The 20399-nt window shown below is 42.6% G+C and overlaps 1 protein-coding gene across 1 annotated transcript; it reads right to left on the reverse strand.

Annotated features, from left to right (window-relative positions):
* Window positions 1-532: 532 nt before the first annotated feature.
* Window positions 533-16373, reverse strand: LOC133655849 (sulfotransferase 1 family member D1-like). Its single transcript, XM_062056414.1, has 7 exons — window positions 16223-16373; window positions 15809-15937; window positions 1909-2006; window positions 1711-1837; window positions 1553-1647; window positions 1298-1478; window positions 533-740 (listed from the first exon to the last, which is right to left on the reverse strand). The coding sequence occupies exons 1-7, from the start codon at window positions 16371-16373 to the stop codon at window positions 628-630; spliced, it is 894 nt and encodes a 297-aa protein (XP_061912398.1). The 3' UTR covers window positions 533-627.
* Between the last annotated feature and the right edge of the window lie 4026 nt (window positions 16374-20399).

The raw sequence follows: 20399 nt of genomic DNA on the forward strand, positions 1-20399 counted from the left end.
GGCTGGATTTTGGATGCTGGGGGGGCCGTAGTTTGGGGACCCCTGGTTTAGACAAACAAATTGTCCTTAAATAAACTTGCCGCTGACTCACTTTTGAGTTTTCACCCTGTATTTGATTAGTGAATGAGCAAATTGAGCGATTATCCATCCATCCATTTTCTACCGCTTGTCCCTTTTGGGGTCGCGGGGGGTGCTGTAGCCTATGTCAGCTGCATTCGGGCGGAAGGCGGGGTACACCCTGGACAAGTCGCCACCTCATCACAGGGCCAACACAGATAGACAGACAACATTCACACTCACATTCACACACTCGGGCCAATTTTAGTGTTGACAATTACTTAAGAAAATGTTCAATATGATTGAAATCCAATAGAAAATACACTGATAACACGGTAACATAGTATTTATTTTTTGTTACAACTAATCACCTATTTTGATTTACAGTCCGGATTTGGCCGCCTGTCAATTGAGAAACTGTGCAATTTAATATCCTATACATTTAAGGGCCATCATAGAAGTCTGGTCAATTAATGTTGAATCATAGACCCTAATACTCAGTCACATTTAATAATAATAATAATAATGCTTTCTCAAGAGTAGCTTCAGTAGTAGTATGTAGCAGCCTGTTTAAAAATGTGATCTGAATGGAATATAGACGTGCTTCATTTTCTTCTGATAGTCCTCATCAAACTCTGCTGACTGCTCTGGCGTAAAATGATTCATCCAATCACCGACTTGTCCTGTTAGCAACAAAAAAAAAGAATAGAGTCGGACACAAAAGCAACAAATCAGGTTAAACAAGCAGACAAATGCAGAGCAAGAGGAATGACGAAGGAACATGGTGAGTTAGACTTAGCTGCAATAACTCTACAGACCTCCAGAGGCCTGTGGTCCTATAAAACAGGGTTTCCCAACCTTATTTCCATCAGGGACCTATTTAATGTATGCATTATTTTCATTGACTAGCTTTCTACATGTGTCAGATAAAAACAGCAAAAGAATTAGCATGAAAAATTAGCCTTTGGCTATATTAACATTTTATATGTCCATTAATGTGCATTGTCTATGACACAGGAGTTGTAATATACATCTATCAACAAGCTTATTGGTGTGTTTAGTAGGACAGGCGAAAGTTAAGTCGGAGAAAATGCGGTAGTTCATGAATTAATTAATGTTTCTGTGCGGCCCGGTAGAAAATGCGTCACGGACTTGTACCGGTCCCTGGACCGGTGGTTGGGGACCACTGCTATAAAAGACAGAGTCATATTTGGCTGATGATGTTGAGGTTTTGACGGACCTTTTCTCATGAAGGTACACAGGGATTGGTCAAAAATGCATCGGGGCATGAAGCTGTAGTTGGCCATTGGATTCTCCTTCATGTTCTCGAAAGACGTCAGCTCCACAATGCGGCTGATGACGTCATCAGGAAGGGACAAGTCCAGGTACCTCATGATGCGCTCCACTTCACGCTGAGGATTCTGGATGGGGGACAAATACTGCTGAGGCAAACAATAAACCCACACAGCCCAGCAAAATGATAGACATCAACCACCTCTTTCATGTCTTCATAGAAGAGGTAAAGGATGTTCCTCTTTTCTCGCTCCTCCCAGTAACTTTTGACATGATCATACCAGGAGCCCCATGCAACTGCACAAAGAAAACATGCACTTATTTGTTGAAGTAATCCCCGACTGAAACTCCTCTACTTACCCTGTCCACGCATGAACTTTTGGACGTAGTGCTCCCAGGGTCCAGGGTCCGGGTGGGTGACATTCATCTGATCAAAGTGGAAGTAGCTCACCAGGTTGTCCTTAGCATTGCGAGCCACGTAGATCACCTTCATACACATACTTGTTAAAAAAAGGTTGTTCGTCTTAATACCAGCGTTCACCCCTCTCTTTATCTTACTTTGCACTTGTTTTCCCAAAAGCCCTTTGGAATGAGCTGAAATGGCAAATGTGTTTTGATAACTCTCGGGGGGTCCATTGTCTTCAGGAGATCAATACCTGAGAATTTACAGCAACGATGACAATATAAGTACCAGCTTGTGTATATATCTGACATCCAGTCGGTTTAGGGATGTAAAGATAAACGGTAACAATGATAATCGGTGGTTAGTATTACCATTTTGAATTAAAATTATGGAAAAACCCGTGATTGATAACTGCACTTTGATGAACTCACGGACTGACTGGCCCCAGATCACTAGCTTAAACGCTTACATGATAACAAGAGGCCCTTTTGCACCGCAGGAACTTTCAAAGTAACTTTCCCATTTACCGGTCCAATTAAGTTCTCCCTGTGTTTCCACCAAAAACTACCCAGATAGAATTAGTTCTTCAAGAACCTTTCTGAGTTCCTGCCTGCTCGGTGGCACTTCTGAAAGGTACCCGGAACCTTTTTGAGGGCGAGTTACGCTGTCGAACACTGATTGGTTGAACACATTTGGGAGCGTTCCTAAAACTTATTTTTCAAACCCACGACCACCATTAAAATATATGCAGTGACTTGTTTGTTACCTTTTTCTTGTGTATTTCTGTTACAACAAACTTGACAATAGAGAGAAAGAAGAACGAAAGGACATTTTGAAATGCAGGAAGTTTTGTGGGGGGATCTTTGTGCTGAAGAACGCTGATCAGTGGAACTATCTTGGAGTGTTTTTACTCAGCCGTAGTCTTTAAACTCTATCTATGCAGTTTATTGTTTTTACAAACTTCATTTCGCTAGGCAAAGCTACGAGAAGTGGATGGACTCTTTTAAACGTATTCACGGAGACTCGAAGCGGCGACCTCAGCTGCTTACTACTCTGACTTTGTTGGGTAAATATCAAGTAAAAGAGGCAGCACACAAGTGCAACAAAGGTAAATAACATCAAATATTAAGTTTTTACTTTATTACATGTTGTAAAAGTAGTCAGTGACACTCCATTTGTGTAGTTACTAGCCTCAACCTGCGTAAATAGAATGCTAATGCGAACAAGCTAATCCCGTTTGTGTTGTCGGCGTGAGATAAACACTGACATTTATTATTTACGAATTGTTATTTACAGCTGAAATGGACCAAAAGCAATCGCCTGACTCTCATGAATTAATCATTTACCAAGAGGACGACTTTGTGACTGTTGGACAGACAAAGGCCTGATTTGTTATGAACAATTCAGTACACTTAATTTTTTTAAATCCTATCGTTTTGTATATTATTGCTTTGTATTTCATTTACGTACTTTTTAGTTAAAGAACTCTGACCAAATATTGTCTGTTTATGTACTGTGTAGAAATATAGTAAACCACTACTCTGTGAAATACGGTGGAAACACAAACTACACAATTCTACAGGAACCGTGGAGAAGGGCCTATCAATGTCTTTCCCCATTAAGAAACAACATACCCCAATCCAAACCTACATAAATATTTTGCTGTCCAAGCAACTAAGATATTCAATTGTGCACATTGAACCTACAAGCTGTGCTCTCTTAGAACACAGCGAAAGGAGAGTGGGGAAAAGAGAGAGATGTTTTTACGGTGCGTTCAAGGACCACTGAAAAGAGTAGGATAAATAATAATTTGATTGATTGAGACTTTTATTAGTAGGTTGCACAGTGAAGTACATATTCCGTACAATTGACCACTAAATGGTAACACCCGAATAAGTTTTTCAACTTGTTTAAGTCGGGGTCCACTTAAATTGATTCATGATACAGATATATACTATCATATATACCAGACCTGGGCATTCTGCGGCCCGCGGGCCACATCCGGCCCTTTGTGCGTCTCTGCCCGGCCCGCGTGAGGCCAATTATAAATTACAAAATAAATTTTAAAAAGTATCTATGTCGAGTGTGCAATACAACGGTGCTGCTTTTGTTTTGAAAATCGTTATTTGTATTACTTCCGTGTGGACGTATGCGTGTGCGTGATTGTGAGTGAATGTGAACAGCTGCAATCACAAATTACAAAATAAAGTTGAAAAAACATCTATGTCGTGCGCGCAATACAACTGTGCTGCTTTTATTTTGAAAAGTATTATTTATGGGCGTGTGTCCGTGTGTAACCTGCGAGTGAAGGTGCACATGCAGCGACAAGTGATGCACGGTTTACACCCGAGACGCTAAAAAGAGAAAAGTTGATGACGAATGGCGTGTTTTCAACAAGACATGGACTGCCAAGCAACGTTCCCTCTAAGGTGCGTGCCTGCGCAATTGCGCACTGCTCAAGCGTCCGCTGCGCACAGCAAATATATGCCGCGCACCAAATCAAATCCCATCTGAATTCTAAACAAAATAAACATATTTATTCCATGTAATTTTGCAATGCAACTTTGAGTGACAGTGACAACAAGCGGCCCTAACGGTGTTCGTCAACACCGTTCAATTGAACACCGTTCAATTATTGTAACGTCTATCGAGATGCTTCGAGGACAGGAATTATATCGATCACTTTATTGAGCAAAACTGTTTATATTCGGACATAACCACACCAAAAACATGAGTAAAACACTTCTATCTCGAAAAACTAGTCATTTTCTGCCGTACAAACCAGGCCAAAGCCAACTTGTCATCTGTCACCAACACGCATACCACTAAACTACTGGTGCGTTTATGGCCACACAAAAAGTCGGACAACTCAAACACCACACAAAGTTACACTATGACTCCTCAGTCATACGTATGCTTATTTTACTGTCATTTATTATTAATGTTAATTTATTGATATTAGTCATGGAATGCTGTTACACACACTATGTTGAAGTATTACTATTATTATTAATTATTATTATTATTATTATTATTTATCTTACGGTATATATCAAAAATAATATTGAGCAAAATTTAATTGAAATATTGTCGATGTGGCCCTCCAGCAGTGCTCGGGTTGCTCATGCGGCCCCCGGTAGAAATTAATTGCCCACCCCTGATATATACTATCATCATAATACAGTCATCACACAAGATAATCACATTGAATTATTTACATTATTTACAATCAGGGGTGTGGAGGGGCGTGGGGGTAGGATATGGACAGCAAGTAGTGGACATAGAGAGAGAGAGAGCGAGAGAGAGAGAGAGAGAGAGAGAGAGAGAGAGAGAGAGAGAGAGAGAGAGAGAGATCAGAAGGCATAAGAAAAAGTATCTGCATTTGATTGTTTACATTTGATTATTAGCAATCCGGGGAGGGTGTTAGTTTAGGGTTGTAGCTGCCTGGAGGTGAACTTTTATTGCGGTTTTGAAGGATAGAGATGCCCTTTCTTTTATACCTGTTGGGAGCGCATTCCACATTGATGTGGCATAGAAAGAGAATGAGTTAAGACCTTTGTTAGTTCGGAATCTGGGTTTAACGTGGTTAGTGGAGCTCCCCCTGGTGTTGTGGTTATGGCGGTCATTTACGTTAAGGAAGTAGTTTGACAGGGAGGTGTAGTGGATTTTATAGACTAGGCTCAATGCAAGTTGTTTAACTTTGTCCTCCACCTTGAGCCAGCCCACTTTAGAGAAGTGGGTAGGAGTGAGGTGGGATCTGGGGTGGAGGTCTAGAAGTAACCTGACTAGCTTGTTCTGAGATGTTTGGAGTTTAGATTTGAGGGTTTTGGAGGTGCTAGGGTACCAGGAGGTGCATGCGTAACCGAAAAAGGGTTGAACGAGAGTTCCCGCCAGAATCCTCATGGTGCTTTTGTTGACCAGAGAGGAGATTCTGTCAAGAAATCTCGTTCGTTGGTTAACCTTTCTGATTACCTTGGTTGCCATTTTATCACAGGAAAGGTTAGCCTCTAGAATGGAACCTAGGTAGGTGACCTCATCTTTCCTGGTGATAACAATGTCACCCACTTTTATAGTGAAGTCATTGACTTTCTTAAGGTTGATGTGGGACCCAAACAGGCAGGGGCGGATTAAGAAATTTTGGCCCCCTGGGCCTGACATGGTCTTGGCCCCTCAACCCCCCGCGCGTGTGGGCGCACACACACGCACGCACTATGCAAGAAATACTGTATACTGTGAACAGACATGCACACTGTACTGTACAGAAGAGTGCACATACTGCACACACACTATTAGGTATACCACACAGACACTGACAAGCACAGGTTTCACACAGACACAGGGGGAGGGGATAAATGGCCTAAAAATAAACATTTTTGAAAATGATTACGCCCACTTCAGTGATGGTGCATTGGGTCATTTGAGAGATATTATGTATTGGAAGTTGGTAGCTATCATGAAATAAACCCCCCAACCCACCCAAAAAACTAAATCGGACATGATTTTTGCCCCCTTTTCCTCCCTTCTATCATTAAAAATAAAATAATATCTTAGGAAAACACATTGGCATAACGGCAGCTGTGCAGCAAATTGAGGCTCAAAGTCTGTATCTATTTGTGGTTAAGCTTGAGGAGAAGGAGAAAGGTAAAATGATAACATGCATCGGAGAGCACCACAAAGAAAGGTGTAGGCCAGTTCATGGTACAAGGGCTGCATGCAGGTCAAGATAGCCCATTTCCAAGAATGCTATAGTGGCTGGACAGGCACTGGACATGTCCTGAACTCAGTGTCAGACGTGGCTGCCGAATACTTGGATGAAGTGAAGCAGCTGACAGATCTCATGCTGCCCCATCTGAAGACTGTCCTGGCCAGGCAGAGGATGGATGAGGAGACCTTCCCAATGGACCCTGTCAGTGAACAGGCTAGTAACATTGATGGCACCCCTGTGCACAACATTGGGATGGAGAGACAATGTGGCAAGGTGGACTACAAACTGAAGAAGTTGGGCACACTGAACGCAGTCAATAGGTCAATAATTTTACAGAAGAGCCAGGAGCTTCAGAGGTTTCAAGGCAGCAGCACAAGCAAAAAGGGAGGTTGAACTCAACTGGAGTAAATTCATGAAGGCAAAATTCGAGAGTAGGGCAGATGAGAAACAAGAGATGGCTCAAAGAAAGGAGAGTAAGAGACTAGACATGCTGGACACACTGAAATCTTTTGATGGCCCCTTCACGATAGTGGGGAAGTTGAAAAGTTCCTTGTGGATGAAAGTCTGCACAAGAATGCAAAGCTGCAGAGAATGAAGCTTGAGGTTCAGTTTGCCAGAGAAAGCACCAAGCTTCTGCCTAAAGTCAATCCTATCTTCACAATCCAGGTGACACTTCCCAGAAATGGCAAAAGTGCAATTCTCCAAGTCATAATGGATACTTAGAATTTTATGGTGGTGGTAAGTATTCATGAAAACAGGTAGCCTAACATTAGTGAATGGGTGAATTCTGGAAATAACCTAAAAATCTTACACAGTGCACCTTTAAGCAAGGGGTTTCTTTCGTGCTTTCAATTTTGCAAAATCATCCACCACATCATTGAAGTCCAACTCTCTTGTCAGCTCACTCTCAATTGCCATTAGAGATAACGCATTTAATCTTTTCTGAGTCATTCTTGTGCGCAGCTCATTTTTTACTCTTGACAAAAGAGAGAATGAGCGTTCTCCCTCACAGTTACTGACCGGTAGAGTGAGAAAAATCTGTAGCGCAATGTATGTATTAGGAAACGTAGGCTGTAGTCCAAAATGTATTATTGTTTTGAGCAGTCCTGAAGGGGTCCTCTCCTCATCAGTGTTGTTGAGCTGTATAAAAGATTTGAACTGTATAAGCTCCTGTCCAAGACTTTCATTGAGGTCAGATGGGTATGATTCAGTGAGAATCTTGGCCTTGTGAAGGACTGAAGCATTGGACTCTGTATCCAAAGAGAAAAGGACACTGAACAAATTGTTCAGATGTTTGTAGGCCTCCAGACGGTGATTAAGGCTTGAACTCAGTTGATCAATAGAGGCAATAAATGTCTCTATTTGAAACAGTTGCCTTCCCTCAAGCACAACATCTGGGGATGCTGATTCATCAGCAAACTTTTTACGTTTCCTCGTCCGTTCAGCCCTGTAAGATGGGGTGCCACCCAACATGTTTAAGGCTTTCTGCTCAAAATGATCAAATAGATCTCTTTGGGAGAGAACAAAGGTGCGCAGAGATTCCAGCAATCTAACTGCTGTACCAAGGTCCATGTCTGCTTTTTGAAGTTGCAGACTTGTGGCCTGAAATCTGGACAGAACAGTGTCCCAAAAGCCTGCCATGAAGGCCATCTCAAGTGAATCCAGCTTCCGCACTAGACTGTCAGCTTCAGTTCGTGTGTCTCGTTTCTCTGTGTCATCAGTGGAAATAACCTGTAGTGCTGCTTTTATTTTACTGTAGTTCTGCCACAGTGCTTTGGTAGATTCTGCACGGCAACTCCAACGCGTGTTGGATAAAGCTTTAAGTGTGAGATCTATGTTGGAATTGCCAAATACCCTGTCCCATCGGTGTGTGGATGCAGTTGTGAAGTTGTAAATAGACTGAATCAAGTCAAAATACTTAGAGACTTCATTTCCACATCTGTCAATGCTGTTGACTCCCACCAAATTCAAAGAGTGAGCTGCACATGGAATATAGTGTATTAATGGGTTGCTTTTCTTTAAGTGAGCCTGCAACCCATTATACCTCCCTGACATGTTGCTGGCATTATCATAAGCCTGCCCCCTGCAATTTGACAGCTCTAACCCTAGATTTTCCAACACAGACATGACACAGTTAGCCAAACTTTCACCTGTATGGCTAGTAATGGGCTCAAAACCCACAAAGCGTTCAACAACACTGCCCTCTTTGCTAACAAAACGGAATATGAATGTCAATTGGTCCACATGAGATAAATCTGGGGTTGAATCCACAATGATAGAGTAGTATTTGCTTGCTTGCAGTTCATCTGCTATAGCCTGTTTGGTTTTTGCACCCATCAATTCAATGAATTCCTCACAAATGGTGGAGGACAGATATGAGGTATTACCTCGACCCATCTGCCCAAACTTTCTGATGTGATCCTTTAGAAAGGGATCAAATTCAGCCAGGACCTCCAGAATACCAAGGTAGTTCCCATTGAGAGGAGACCCTAACGATTCATTTTTACCCCTAAATGCAAGGCCCCTTTCTGCAAGGAATTTAATGACTGCAACAACTCTTTGTAACACCTGCCTCCAATAGCTGCTCTCTGCCTGAAACTGTTTGAACAGGTCTGCATCAACTGTGGCACCTTTGGCGCGGTTCAAGACTGCTTGCATGCAGGTTATGTGCTCAGCACTTCGCTCATGTTCACCAAATCTTTCTGAGTGTTTCCAATCACAATAGCCTGTCACAAAAGAATGCGTTTTTGGGGAAAACAGTTTGCATGCAAAGCAGTAAACATTACCAGTAGAGGGAGAGTACATCAGCCACTCTCTTTGTACTCGTTGTCCATTGGGCAAGTGTGAAGTAAAATGTTCATTGTTTAGGCATCGGGTTTTGCCTCCTAGCCCACTGTTCCTCACAGAAGCTGGATAATGGCTGTGACGGTTGTGAAATGATTTTGCACCTCTTTGAATAAGAACTTCCTTCATTGACTCAGTGAGGGTCTCAGCCCATTTAGCGGGATCACTAGGTAGAGTTGTCACTGTAGATGGTGTTGAAGAAAGATTCAGCTCATTTTCTATGCTGTCCAGAGGTGCAGTGACCTCACATTCATCCGAGCAACTGGCTACTGCTGAATTGGTTGAATCATAAGCATCAGAAGCATTTGGTTCAGTGTCTACACTTGTAGTGGTCTCAGGATCTTGGGAGCTACATGCTAGCTCAGGTGCATTGCTAACCTTAGCTGAATTTGCAGTAGCATTTATAGAATTGCTTTCAGCAGATGTCTTTGTACTGAAGAAGCTGGAGATATTTGGAACACTCTCAAGTAAAACTGATTCCTTTTTTTTCTTTTCTTGCTGAATTTTTTTTCTAGCTCCTCCACTTAAACGTTTATGATCCATATTTCCCTTCTTTCTTTGCACATTGGCTCTTTGCCTATCACAACAGATAAACCAACTATGTGTGTGTGTGTGTGTGTGTGTGTGTGTGTGTGTGTGTGAGTTTGTTTGTGTGTTTATGATCGGTGCTGCTTCCTTCAAGTGTGTGAGGTGATTTAGAAAACTAGCAACCCAGCATCAACACTCCAAAGCAGAGAATAACAGCTTACTAGCATAGACAATTGAGAGCAGAGAATCAACTGATTCGTCTGATAGACAGCAGGAGAGCAGAGTGGTCAGTGATGATCGAATCAAGAAAATGTCTAAATGGCAAGGGAACAGACTGATTTGTACTGAGGAGAAAGAGAGAGAGAGCCAATTACAGTGAAATATATTCCAAAAGAGCCAAGTGACTAGCTGAAGGCAGGGACAAATGCCTTGGAGTGACCAACAAGAGTGCAAAGTACCAAATGGCAAAATGTGGAAAGACCAACAGGCAGATCTGCTTTTACCTCTTATCTTCACAACCAAAAAGTTGCTAAATGATGTTTTCAGTCGCTAGCCAGGTATGGCCAAAAGACGCGAAATCTAGCGGCAAAGTCGGTCAATCACACTGACAGTGAAACAAATATTTTGAAAAGATAATAATTGTACACCTTTGTGCACTTTAGTCTTCTATCTAAATATTTTCACAAAGGACACCAAGGCAGCTTGCTAGCTATGATGGGAGCAACAATGTCTGATAGACAGCAGGAGAGCAGAGTGGTCAGTGATGATCCAATCAAGAAAATGTCTAAATGGCAAGGGAACAGACTGATTTGTACTGAGGAGAAAGAGAGAGCCAAGTACAGTTAAATATATTCCAGAGCCAAGTGACTAACTGAAGGCAAAGACAACAGCCAGATACCTTAGCAGAGACCAACAAGAATTCAAAGTACCTAATAGCAAGATGGCGAGACCAACACAATAAATTGTATTAGGATTTAATTTATTAACGTTAATCTTAACAGCCAAAAAGTTGCTGAATAATGTTTGTAGTCGCTAGCCAGGTATGCCCAAAACAAGAGTCGCTAAACCTAGCAGCAAAGTTGCTTAATTGCAACACACTCTAGGATTCAGGGGAATTAAGGATAATAAAGATATTAATTGTACAACTTTTTGTACTTTTTTTCTAGTTTTTTGAGTCGCCAGCCATGTATGGCCAAAAGTCGCTAATTGAATGCCAACGTTGCTTAATCGCCAACACACTGGGACTCACTGAAGGACTGACTGAATAAAAAAGATAATTAAGATAATTGTGTACTTTTCTCTTCTGATATTTTCTCTAAGGACCCCAAGCTATCTGCAAGCAGCAATAATGTCTGACAGACAGGAGAGCAGAGTGGTCAGTGATGAATGGCAAGGGAACAGGCTGATTTGTACTGAGGAGAAAGAGAGAGAGAGAGCCAATTACAGTGAAATATATTCCAAAAGAGCCAAGTGACTAGCTGAAGGCAGGGACAAATGCCTTGGAGTGACCAAGAAGAGTGCAAAGTACCAAATGGCAAAATGTGGGAAGACCAACAGGAAGATCTGCTTTTACCACTTATCTTCACAACCAAAAAGTCGCTAAATGATGTTTTTAGTCGCTAGCCAGGTATGGCCAAAAGACGCGAAATCTAGCGGCAAAGTCGGTCAATCACACAGTGAAACAAATAATTTTAAAAAGATAGTAATCGTACAATGTCTTGTACTTTTGTCTTCTTTCTTAATATTTCTCAAAGGACACCAAAATGTCGCTATCTGCAGGCAGCTTGCTAGCTATGATGGCAGCAACAATGTACCTTAGAGTGACTGACCAACAAGAGCTCAAAGTACCTAATGGCAAAATGTGGAGAGACAGACACAATAAATTGCATTAAGATGAAGAGAACTGTTGCTATTATTAATCTTAACATCAACCAGAAAGTCGCTAAATGTCACCAGCCAGGTATGGCCAAAAGTCGCTTAATTGGCCACACACAGTAACAGAGAAACTAACAAAAAAAAGATCATAAAGATAATAGTTGTACAACTGTGTGTACTTTTGTCTTCTTTCTAAATATTTTCCCAAAGGACACCAAAATGTTGCTATCTGCAGGCGGGAGCGTGCCTATGTTCCCCGGGTCCTATGTTCCCCGGGTCCTATGTTCCCCGGTTGTTCCTGGGTCTTTGTATGCGACCGGGGAACTTAGGACCCTTTTTCTAAAAAAGGGTCCTATGTTCCCTGCATTGTATCTGGCGAAATTGCGAAATTGTGCCCTGACCAAAACCATCCCTAAACCTAACCTGTCACAGGGCGTTGTGGAGCACTTTTTTTTGGCGAAATTGTGCCCTGACCAAAACTATCCCTAAACCTAACCTGTCACAGGGCGTTGTGGAGCACTTTTTTGGCGAAATTGTGCCCTGACCAAAACCATCCCTAAACCTAACCTGTCACAGGGCGTGCGGCAGCAGATAGAGCAACTCAAACGCGAACTTCCTTCCTTCGACAACTTAAACGCGTCTCTGTCATGCGTGTCTGCGTGCGTCTTACTTAGTCGCGCATTGGAAGCAGCGGGGAACATAGAACCCTTTTCTGGAAAAAGTGTTGTACGTTCCCCGCAGCGGGGAACATAGAACCCTTTTTTTTAAAAAGGGTCCTTAGTTCCCCGGTAGAGGGGAACATAGGACCCGGGTAACATAGGGACGGGGAACATAGGGATGACCCGCTGCAGGCAGCTTGCTAGCTATGATGGCAGCAACGATGTCTGCCAGACAGGAGAGAGTGGTCAGTGACGATCGAATCGAGAAAATGACAAAATGGGTCAAAGACCAAAAAGTTATTAACTGACAGCAGTGACAAATGTCAGACTGTAAACTTTCTCGAAAGAAAAGGACAAAATGGGAAGATGCTGATAATAACAGCAAAATGGAAAATATAAGAATTTCCAAGTAATGCTCAACTCAAGTGTGTGTGTGTGTGTGTGTGTGCGCGCGTTAAACTTCTTGTTGAATGATTTCAAATTATCTCTGAGTCTGAACTGAGGGAAAGGAAACCAAATTTTGAGCAGTCTCTCACGAGTTCAAAATACCAAATGAGGAGATTCTAAAAGAACAGACCGGTTTATGAAAGACTTGATGGGGGAGGGGCACAGCTAAGAATACTTGAGTGAGATTCTGTGATCCAAATTCGAGATAGAGCTTTTTGATAATGATAATTTGTCAGAGTAAGGTTGTGTAATCAAAATTTGAGAATGAGCTTTGTCAATCAATCAAGAATATTTGCATTAAGTTCTGTGATCAAAATTCAGAAACAACCTTTAATAATTGATAAAGAATATGTGAGTGAGGTTGTGTGATCCATCCAATTTGAGAATTAGCTTTGATAATAATGATTGAGAGCCTCTGGCCCTCTGTGGATCATGGCCGCGGGGCCAATTTTGCCTGGCCCCTTGGGGCCTCTGTGGGTCGTGGCCGCGGGGCCAAGTTGGCCTGGCCCCTTGGGGCCTCTGACCCTCTATGGATCGGGGCCAAGTTGGCCTGACCCCTCGGGGCCTCTGGCCCTCTATGGATCATGGCCGCGGGGCCAAGTTGGCCTGACCCCTTAGGACCTCAGGCCCTCTGTGGGTCGCGGCCGCGGGGCCAAGTTGACCTGGCCCCTTGGGGCCTCTTACCCTCTATGGATCGTGGCCGCGGGGCCAAGTTGACCTGGCCCCTTGGGGCCTCTGGCCTTCTGTGGCTCGCGGCCGCGGGGCCAAGTTGGCCTGGCCCTTTGGGGCCTCTGGCCTTCTGTGGGTCGTGGCCGCGGGGCCAAGTTGGCCTGGCCCCTTGGGGCCTCTGACCGTCTATGGATCGTGGCCGCGGGGCCAAGTTGACCTGGCCCCCTGGGGCCTCTGACCCTCTATGGATCGTGGCCGCGGGGCCAAGTTGGCCTGGCCCCTTGGGGCCTCTGACCGTCTATGGATCATGGCCGCGGGGCCATGTTGGCCTGGCCCCTTGGGGCCTCTGGCCCTCTGTGGGTCGCGGCCGCGGGGCCAAGTTGACCTGGCCCCTTGGGGCCTCTTACCCTCTATGGATCATGGCCGCGGGGCCAAGTTGGCCTGGCCCCTTGGGGCTTAAGATTATTATTTTTGCAAAAGTAGTTTTGCTTGGGTCGCGGCCGCGGGGCCAAGTTGGCCTGGCCCCTTGGGGCCTCTGGCCCCCTGGGCCTGGGCCCGGTAGGCCCGGTCATTAATCCACCTATGCAAACAGGATGGATTCCGTTTTACCCAAGTGTATGGATAGCTTGTTGTCAGCGAGCCAGGTGCAAGTTCTACCGAGCTCAGCACTGAGGATTTTCTCCACCTGTGACTTGTCCTTGTCGGATACCAGCAGGGCAGAGTCATCCGCAAACAAAAACAATTCACAGTTGCATGCCGATGACATGTCATTTATGTATATTAGGAACAGTAAAGGTCCCAATATACTGCCTTGGGGGACTCCACAGCTCACCGAGAGGGGGGGGGGGACACGGTGCCGTTCACCTCTACCACCTGCTCCCTCCCCTCCAAGTAAGATTGCATCCAGCTCCATGAGGTTTTGTTAAATCCGATTGCTCTGAGCTTATCCAACAGTATAGCATGGTTAACGGTGTCAAAGGCCTTCTGAAGGTCCAGCATGACCATGCCGCAGTATTTGCCCACGTCCACCTCATGTTTGATGTTGTCGGTCAGATAGAGAATGCATGTGTCAGTGGAGTGGTTAGTTCTGAAGCCGGATTGGAATTTGTACATGAGTTTATTAGTGGCAAGGTAACTATCGACCTGTTCATAAACTATTTTCTCCATTACTTTCGAAATGGAACTGACAATAGAAACAGGTCGGTAGTTGCCAGGTTCCAATTTGCTTCCTTTTTTAAAGAGGGGAGTAACTCTTGCTATCTTAAAATCTTTTGGTACTTGGCCTTGTGTAATTGATAGGTTTATTATGTGCGTGATGATCGGGGCAATGATGGAGGCAGAGTCCCTGAGGAATCTGGAGGGAATATTATCAAGGCCGGTGGCCTTGTTAGGCTGGAGCGCGCTCAATTTTTTAAACACCTCATCAGCTGTGACCATTTCTAATTTGAAATCATCGTTGGATACTCCTAGCTTTCTGTAGAAGGCTTTAATGTGTTCTACACCAAAGCGACCATAGTGATGGGACAGCTTGTTGACAAGAGTTGCGGCTATGCTGGTGAAAAAGGTATTAAGTCTGCTAGCTACCTCCATTTTGTCTGTAATGAGGGAGTCACCCTCCTTGATGCTGGTTTTAAGTTTCTGGCTGCAACCAGGAAGCTGGTTGTTGAGAATTTTCCAGAGCTCACGTGGCTTATTTGTGTTTTCCTCTAATTTTTTTTTAAGGATTTAGTCAGGTTGGTTGACTTATTTCTTAATTTATTGCATTGCTTTTTGAGAGTTGAAAGGAGTAATTTGAGGTTGATATTATTGAGTTGTTTATCTACTTCTGTTTTACATTTTTGGTATTCAGAGTATTTTCTGTCTCTGTCTTTTATGGCAGCTAATAGGTCCGGATTCATCCATGGTTCCGAGCGGGCTTTGAGCCTGACTGTTTTCACGGGAGCCATGTCATTTAGTATCTTTAGGTACGCCGTTTTGAAGCGATCCCAAGCAACACTGATACATTTGATTTGTTAAGCACTTTCCATTTAAATAAATCTTAAGGTGCTACAGTACAAACCAATATTTAAAACAATAAAGGCCTAGCAAATAAAACAGATACAATACTAAGACTAAAACACTTTCTGTAATGCATAACAAACACAAAACATGCAAAATGCTGGGTTTTCTAACAGTGTGTCTATCAATAATTATTTTTTTCAATAACTTGGTCAAAAGATTTCAGTGTGTTTAAAAGTACTTTTTCAGCACATTCAACAATATTGTAATAATGATAACCATGATAAGAAATATTAATATCGTTACATCCCCAGTCGGGGGTTTACACACCTGAGGGAATGCCTGGTCGCTTGGAATTCTCCAGGAAAGGCATTCGGATGGGTGTCGAGGCTCTCTTGCAGATCTCAATATTTCCGTTGTGAAGAAGCAGATCCACTGTCTCCTGGACCCATGTGGTCCCTTATCACACCCCAAAAACACACTTTATAGTATATATAGTTTTTATATTGATTAAAAAATTATATTGATTAAAAAATGGTCAGTGATTTATGGACAATTAGTTACTAAGTCCTAAATATATTTTTCTTGTAGACGGCTATTGTTATCAACCAATCTTGATCAAATTTTACACATGTGAGTTTGTCAGTTCACAGAAGGTACAGTGTGTCCCAAATTCCGTGGTGATTTGGCTAAACACCCCACAGTTGCAGTGTGTACAGTTAGTACATCAAAAAACAATCATACCTGCTTTAGGGTAGGTGGCAATGAGCAAGTCTGAAGGATCAGGACAGAAAGCCAAGACATTGCTGTAGTGGTTGGCGATGTGTTCCGAAAGGGGAATCCCTTTTACCGGGACCAGTGGGCCGCGAATTTTGACTTCTTGGTCGTCTGACATAACTAAGGTCAAAAAGATTTGTGAACAACCCTGAAAAATATCAGGCTGTAAGATTGCAAGAGTGCCTTCTCTCCTCTCCACCGCCGTCTGTCAAATATTAATCTTTTTTTTTGGTTTGGTAAATCATGAATGTATCCTTTTTTTGTAGACCCTGTAACGTCTGAACCCTCACTCCAAGGTCCTGCTGGTTTGGTTTGAATTGTCTGTGCAGTTGTCCCAGCAACACTCCACACTAATTTAATTAATGAGAAGGAGGGGTAGCATTATACATGCTTGTTCCTTTTACTGTCTGAGTGTTTATCAGTTTGACATATCTCAGTAAAGAGATACAACTGATTATTCTTACAGATATCAAGAGTAAAGTCCTTGATTTTGGGCTGGGGGTGGAGGGATTGCCTGCATGGTATGGAAAAAAGAAGAACATCGCTTTACTTTTTCGTCTGCCTCATTATGTCTTGTTTAACTAGTAAAAGTATTTAACCCTAAAGGAGTTAAGAGCAACGGTTCAGTTTGTCTACAAGTCAGGAATCTGTTGGAATGGTCAAACCTGTTTTTGCGAGACTTCCAACAGCTGAGAGGCCAGAAGTCACACTTTTCTAGCAGATGTATTTCTCACATTTAGCTCACTTTTCTCACATTTAACCCACCTTTCTCACATTTACCTCATTTCAATCACATTAAAGTTTAATTAAATGTTGACGCTAAGTATTATATCATACCACATTCACGCTGAGGATGGGGGAAAGGAGGACAAATACTGCTGAGGCAAACAATAAACCCACACAGCCCAGCGAAATTATAGACATCATCCACCTCTTTCATGTCTTCATAGAAGAGGTAAAGGATGTTCCTCTTTTCTCCCTCCTCCAAGTAACTTTTGACATGATCATACCAGGAGACCCATGCAACTGCACAAAAAAAACTTATATGTTGACGTAATCCCCTCCTTACACTCCTCAATTAACCTGTCCATGCATGGACTTTTGGACGTAGCGCTCCCAGGGTCCAGGGTCCGGGTGGGGGACATTCATCTGATCAGAGTAGAAGTAGCTCACCAGGTTGTCCTTAGCATTGCGAGCCACGTAGATCACCTTCATACACACACTTATTTAAAAGGTTGTTCGTCTTAATACCAGCGTTTCCCCTCTCTTTATTGATTGAAATTGATTGAAACTTTATTAGTAGATTGCATAGTGCAGTACATATTCCGTACAATTGACCACTAAATGGTAACACCCGAATAAGTTTTTCAACTTGTTTAAGTCGGGGTCCACTTAAATTGATTCATGATACAGATATATACTATCATCATAATACAGTCATCACACAAGATAATCATCAGAGTATATACATTGAATTATTTACATTATTTACAATCCGGGGTGTGGGATGTGGAGGGGCGGGGGGGGTGGTTTAGGTTTGGTTGATATCAACACTTCAGTCATCAATAATTGCATCATCACAAGTACATATGCACACATACACTCATGCACATAATCACGTTTCATCAAACATATATTAATGTTGTTGCCCTAGGGTAAACTGGGTATAACACATGGCACTCTGACAAAGCTTAACCTATTGTTACTATAACAATCTACAAGGTTAATGTAGGTTGCTTCTCTTTCTTCCTCTCCATTTTTCTGCATTCTTTCGTATCTCAAATTATCATTACGTATATGTATTGTTGCATTTGAACAACTGTATTGTTGATAATAAAGGTAAAGTATTGGTATTGTTCATTATCAATAGCGCTATTTCTATTGGTATTTGTATTGCTCCATTTTTAGTGTAATAATGCTCATTGTCATTTCTGTATTATTTTTTATTTTCGCTAACTGCTTATTTGCTATTACTTTTACCATCATATTTGTACATGTCGTATTTGCTGATGTTGCTGTATTGTTGTTGTTGTTGTTGTTGTTGTTGTGTTTGCTGTTGTTGTTTTTGTCTCTCTGTCTAATCCCCCTCTTTTCCCCACAATTCCCCCCTCTGTCTTCCTTTTTTTTCTCTTTCTATCACCTCCTGCTCTGGCCCGTCTGCACCAAATGATAATTTAAATACATTTAATAAAGTCAAATACAAATAAGGCAACAAGAGAAGTATCCTACACTTCTCTTTTGTAAATTAAATATGAACAGCCGATATGGGCATCTACATCAACTATATGATTTGCCTGAGAAGCTGGACAGGACAAAAAAACAACAACAAAAAAACAACAACAATTGCATCATCAGAGAAATGGACATTGGAACAGGGTAGGACTGACTTAGTAGGATATGTACAGAAAGTAGTGGACATAGAGAGAGAGAAAGCGAGAGAGATCAGAAAGCATAAGAATAAGTATCTACATTTGATTATTTACATTTGATTATTTACAATCCGGGGAGGTAGGATGTGGAGGGAGGGTGTTAGTTTAGGTTTGAAGTTGCCTGGAGGTGTTCTTTTAGTGCAGTTCTGAAGGAGGATATAGATGCCCTTTCTTTTACACCTGTTGGGAGTGCATTCCATATTGATGTGGCATAGAAGGAAAATGAGTTAAGACCTTTGTTAGATCGGAATCTGGGTTTAACATGGTTTGTGGAGCTCACCCTGGTGTTGTGGTTAAGGAAGTAGTTTGACATGTACTTCGGTATCAAGGAGGACTAGCGGATTTTATAGACTAGGCTCAGTGCAAGTTGTTTTACTCTGTCCTCCACCCTGAGCCGGCCCACTTTGGAGAAGTGGGTAGGAGTGAGGTGTGATCTGGGGTGGAGGTCTAGAAATAATCTGACTATCTTCTTCTGGGATGTTTGGAGTCTAGATTTGAGGGTTTTGGAGGTGCTAGGGTACCAGGAGGTGCATGTGTAATCGAAAAAGTGTTGAATGAGAGTTCCCGCTAGAATCTTCATGGTGCTTTTGTTGACCTGAGAGGAGATTCTATAGAGAAATCTCGTTCGTTGGTTGACCTTTTTGATTACGCTTGGTTGCCATTTTATCACAGGAAAGATTAGCCTCTAGAATGGAACCTAGGTAGGTGACCTCATCTTTCCTGGTGATAACAATGTCACTCACTTTTATAGTGAAGTCACTGACTTTCTTAAGGTTGATGTGGGACCCAAATAGGATGGATTCCGTTTAACTTTGCACTTGTTTTCCCAAAAGCCCTTTGGAATGAGCTGAAATGGCAAATGTGTTTTGATAACTCTTGGGGGGTCCATTGTCTTCAGGAGATCAATACCTGAGAATTTACAACAACGATGACAACATAAGTACCAGTTTGTGTATATATCTGACATCCAGTCGGTTTAGGGATGTAAAGATAAACGGTAACAATGATAACCGGTGGTTAGTATTACCCTTTTGAATTAAAGGCCTACTGAAACCCACTACTACCGACCACGCAGTCTGATAGTTTATATATCAATGATGAAATCTTAACATTGCAACACATGCCAATACGGCCGGGTTAACTTATAAAGTGCAATTTTAAATTTCATGCGAAACTTCCGATTGAAAACGTCTATGTATGATGACGTATGCGCGTGACGTCAATGGTTGAAACGGAAGTATTCGGACACCATTGTATCCAATACAAAAAGCTCTGTTTTCATCGCAAAATTCCACAGTATTCTGGACATCTGTGTTGGTGAATCTTTTGCAATTTGTTTAATGAACAATGAAGACTGCAAAGAAGAAAGCTGTAGGTGGGATCTGTGTATTAGCGGCTGGCTGCAGCAACACAACCAGGAGGACTTTGACTTGGATAGCAGACGCGCTATCCGATGCTAGCCGCCGACCGCATCGATGATCGGGTGAAGTCCTTTGTCGCTCCGTCGATCGCTGGAACGCAGGTGAGCACAGGTGTTGATGAGCAGATGAGGGCTGGCTGGCGTCGGTGGAGCGCTAATGTTTTTAACATAGCTCTGTGAGGTCACGTAGTTAAGTTAGCTTCAATGGCGTCGTTAACAACAGCATTGTTAAGCTGCGCCAGGCTGGAAAGCATTAACCGTGTAGTTACAGGTCCATGATTTAATAGTATTGTTG

This window comes from Entelurus aequoreus, linkage group LG08, assembly GCF_033978785.1.
Source record: "Entelurus aequoreus isolate RoL-2023_Sb linkage group LG08, RoL_Eaeq_v1.1, whole genome shotgun sequence".
Classification (NCBI taxonomy): Eukaryota; Metazoa; Chordata; class Actinopteri; order Syngnathiformes; family Syngnathidae; genus Entelurus; species Entelurus aequoreus.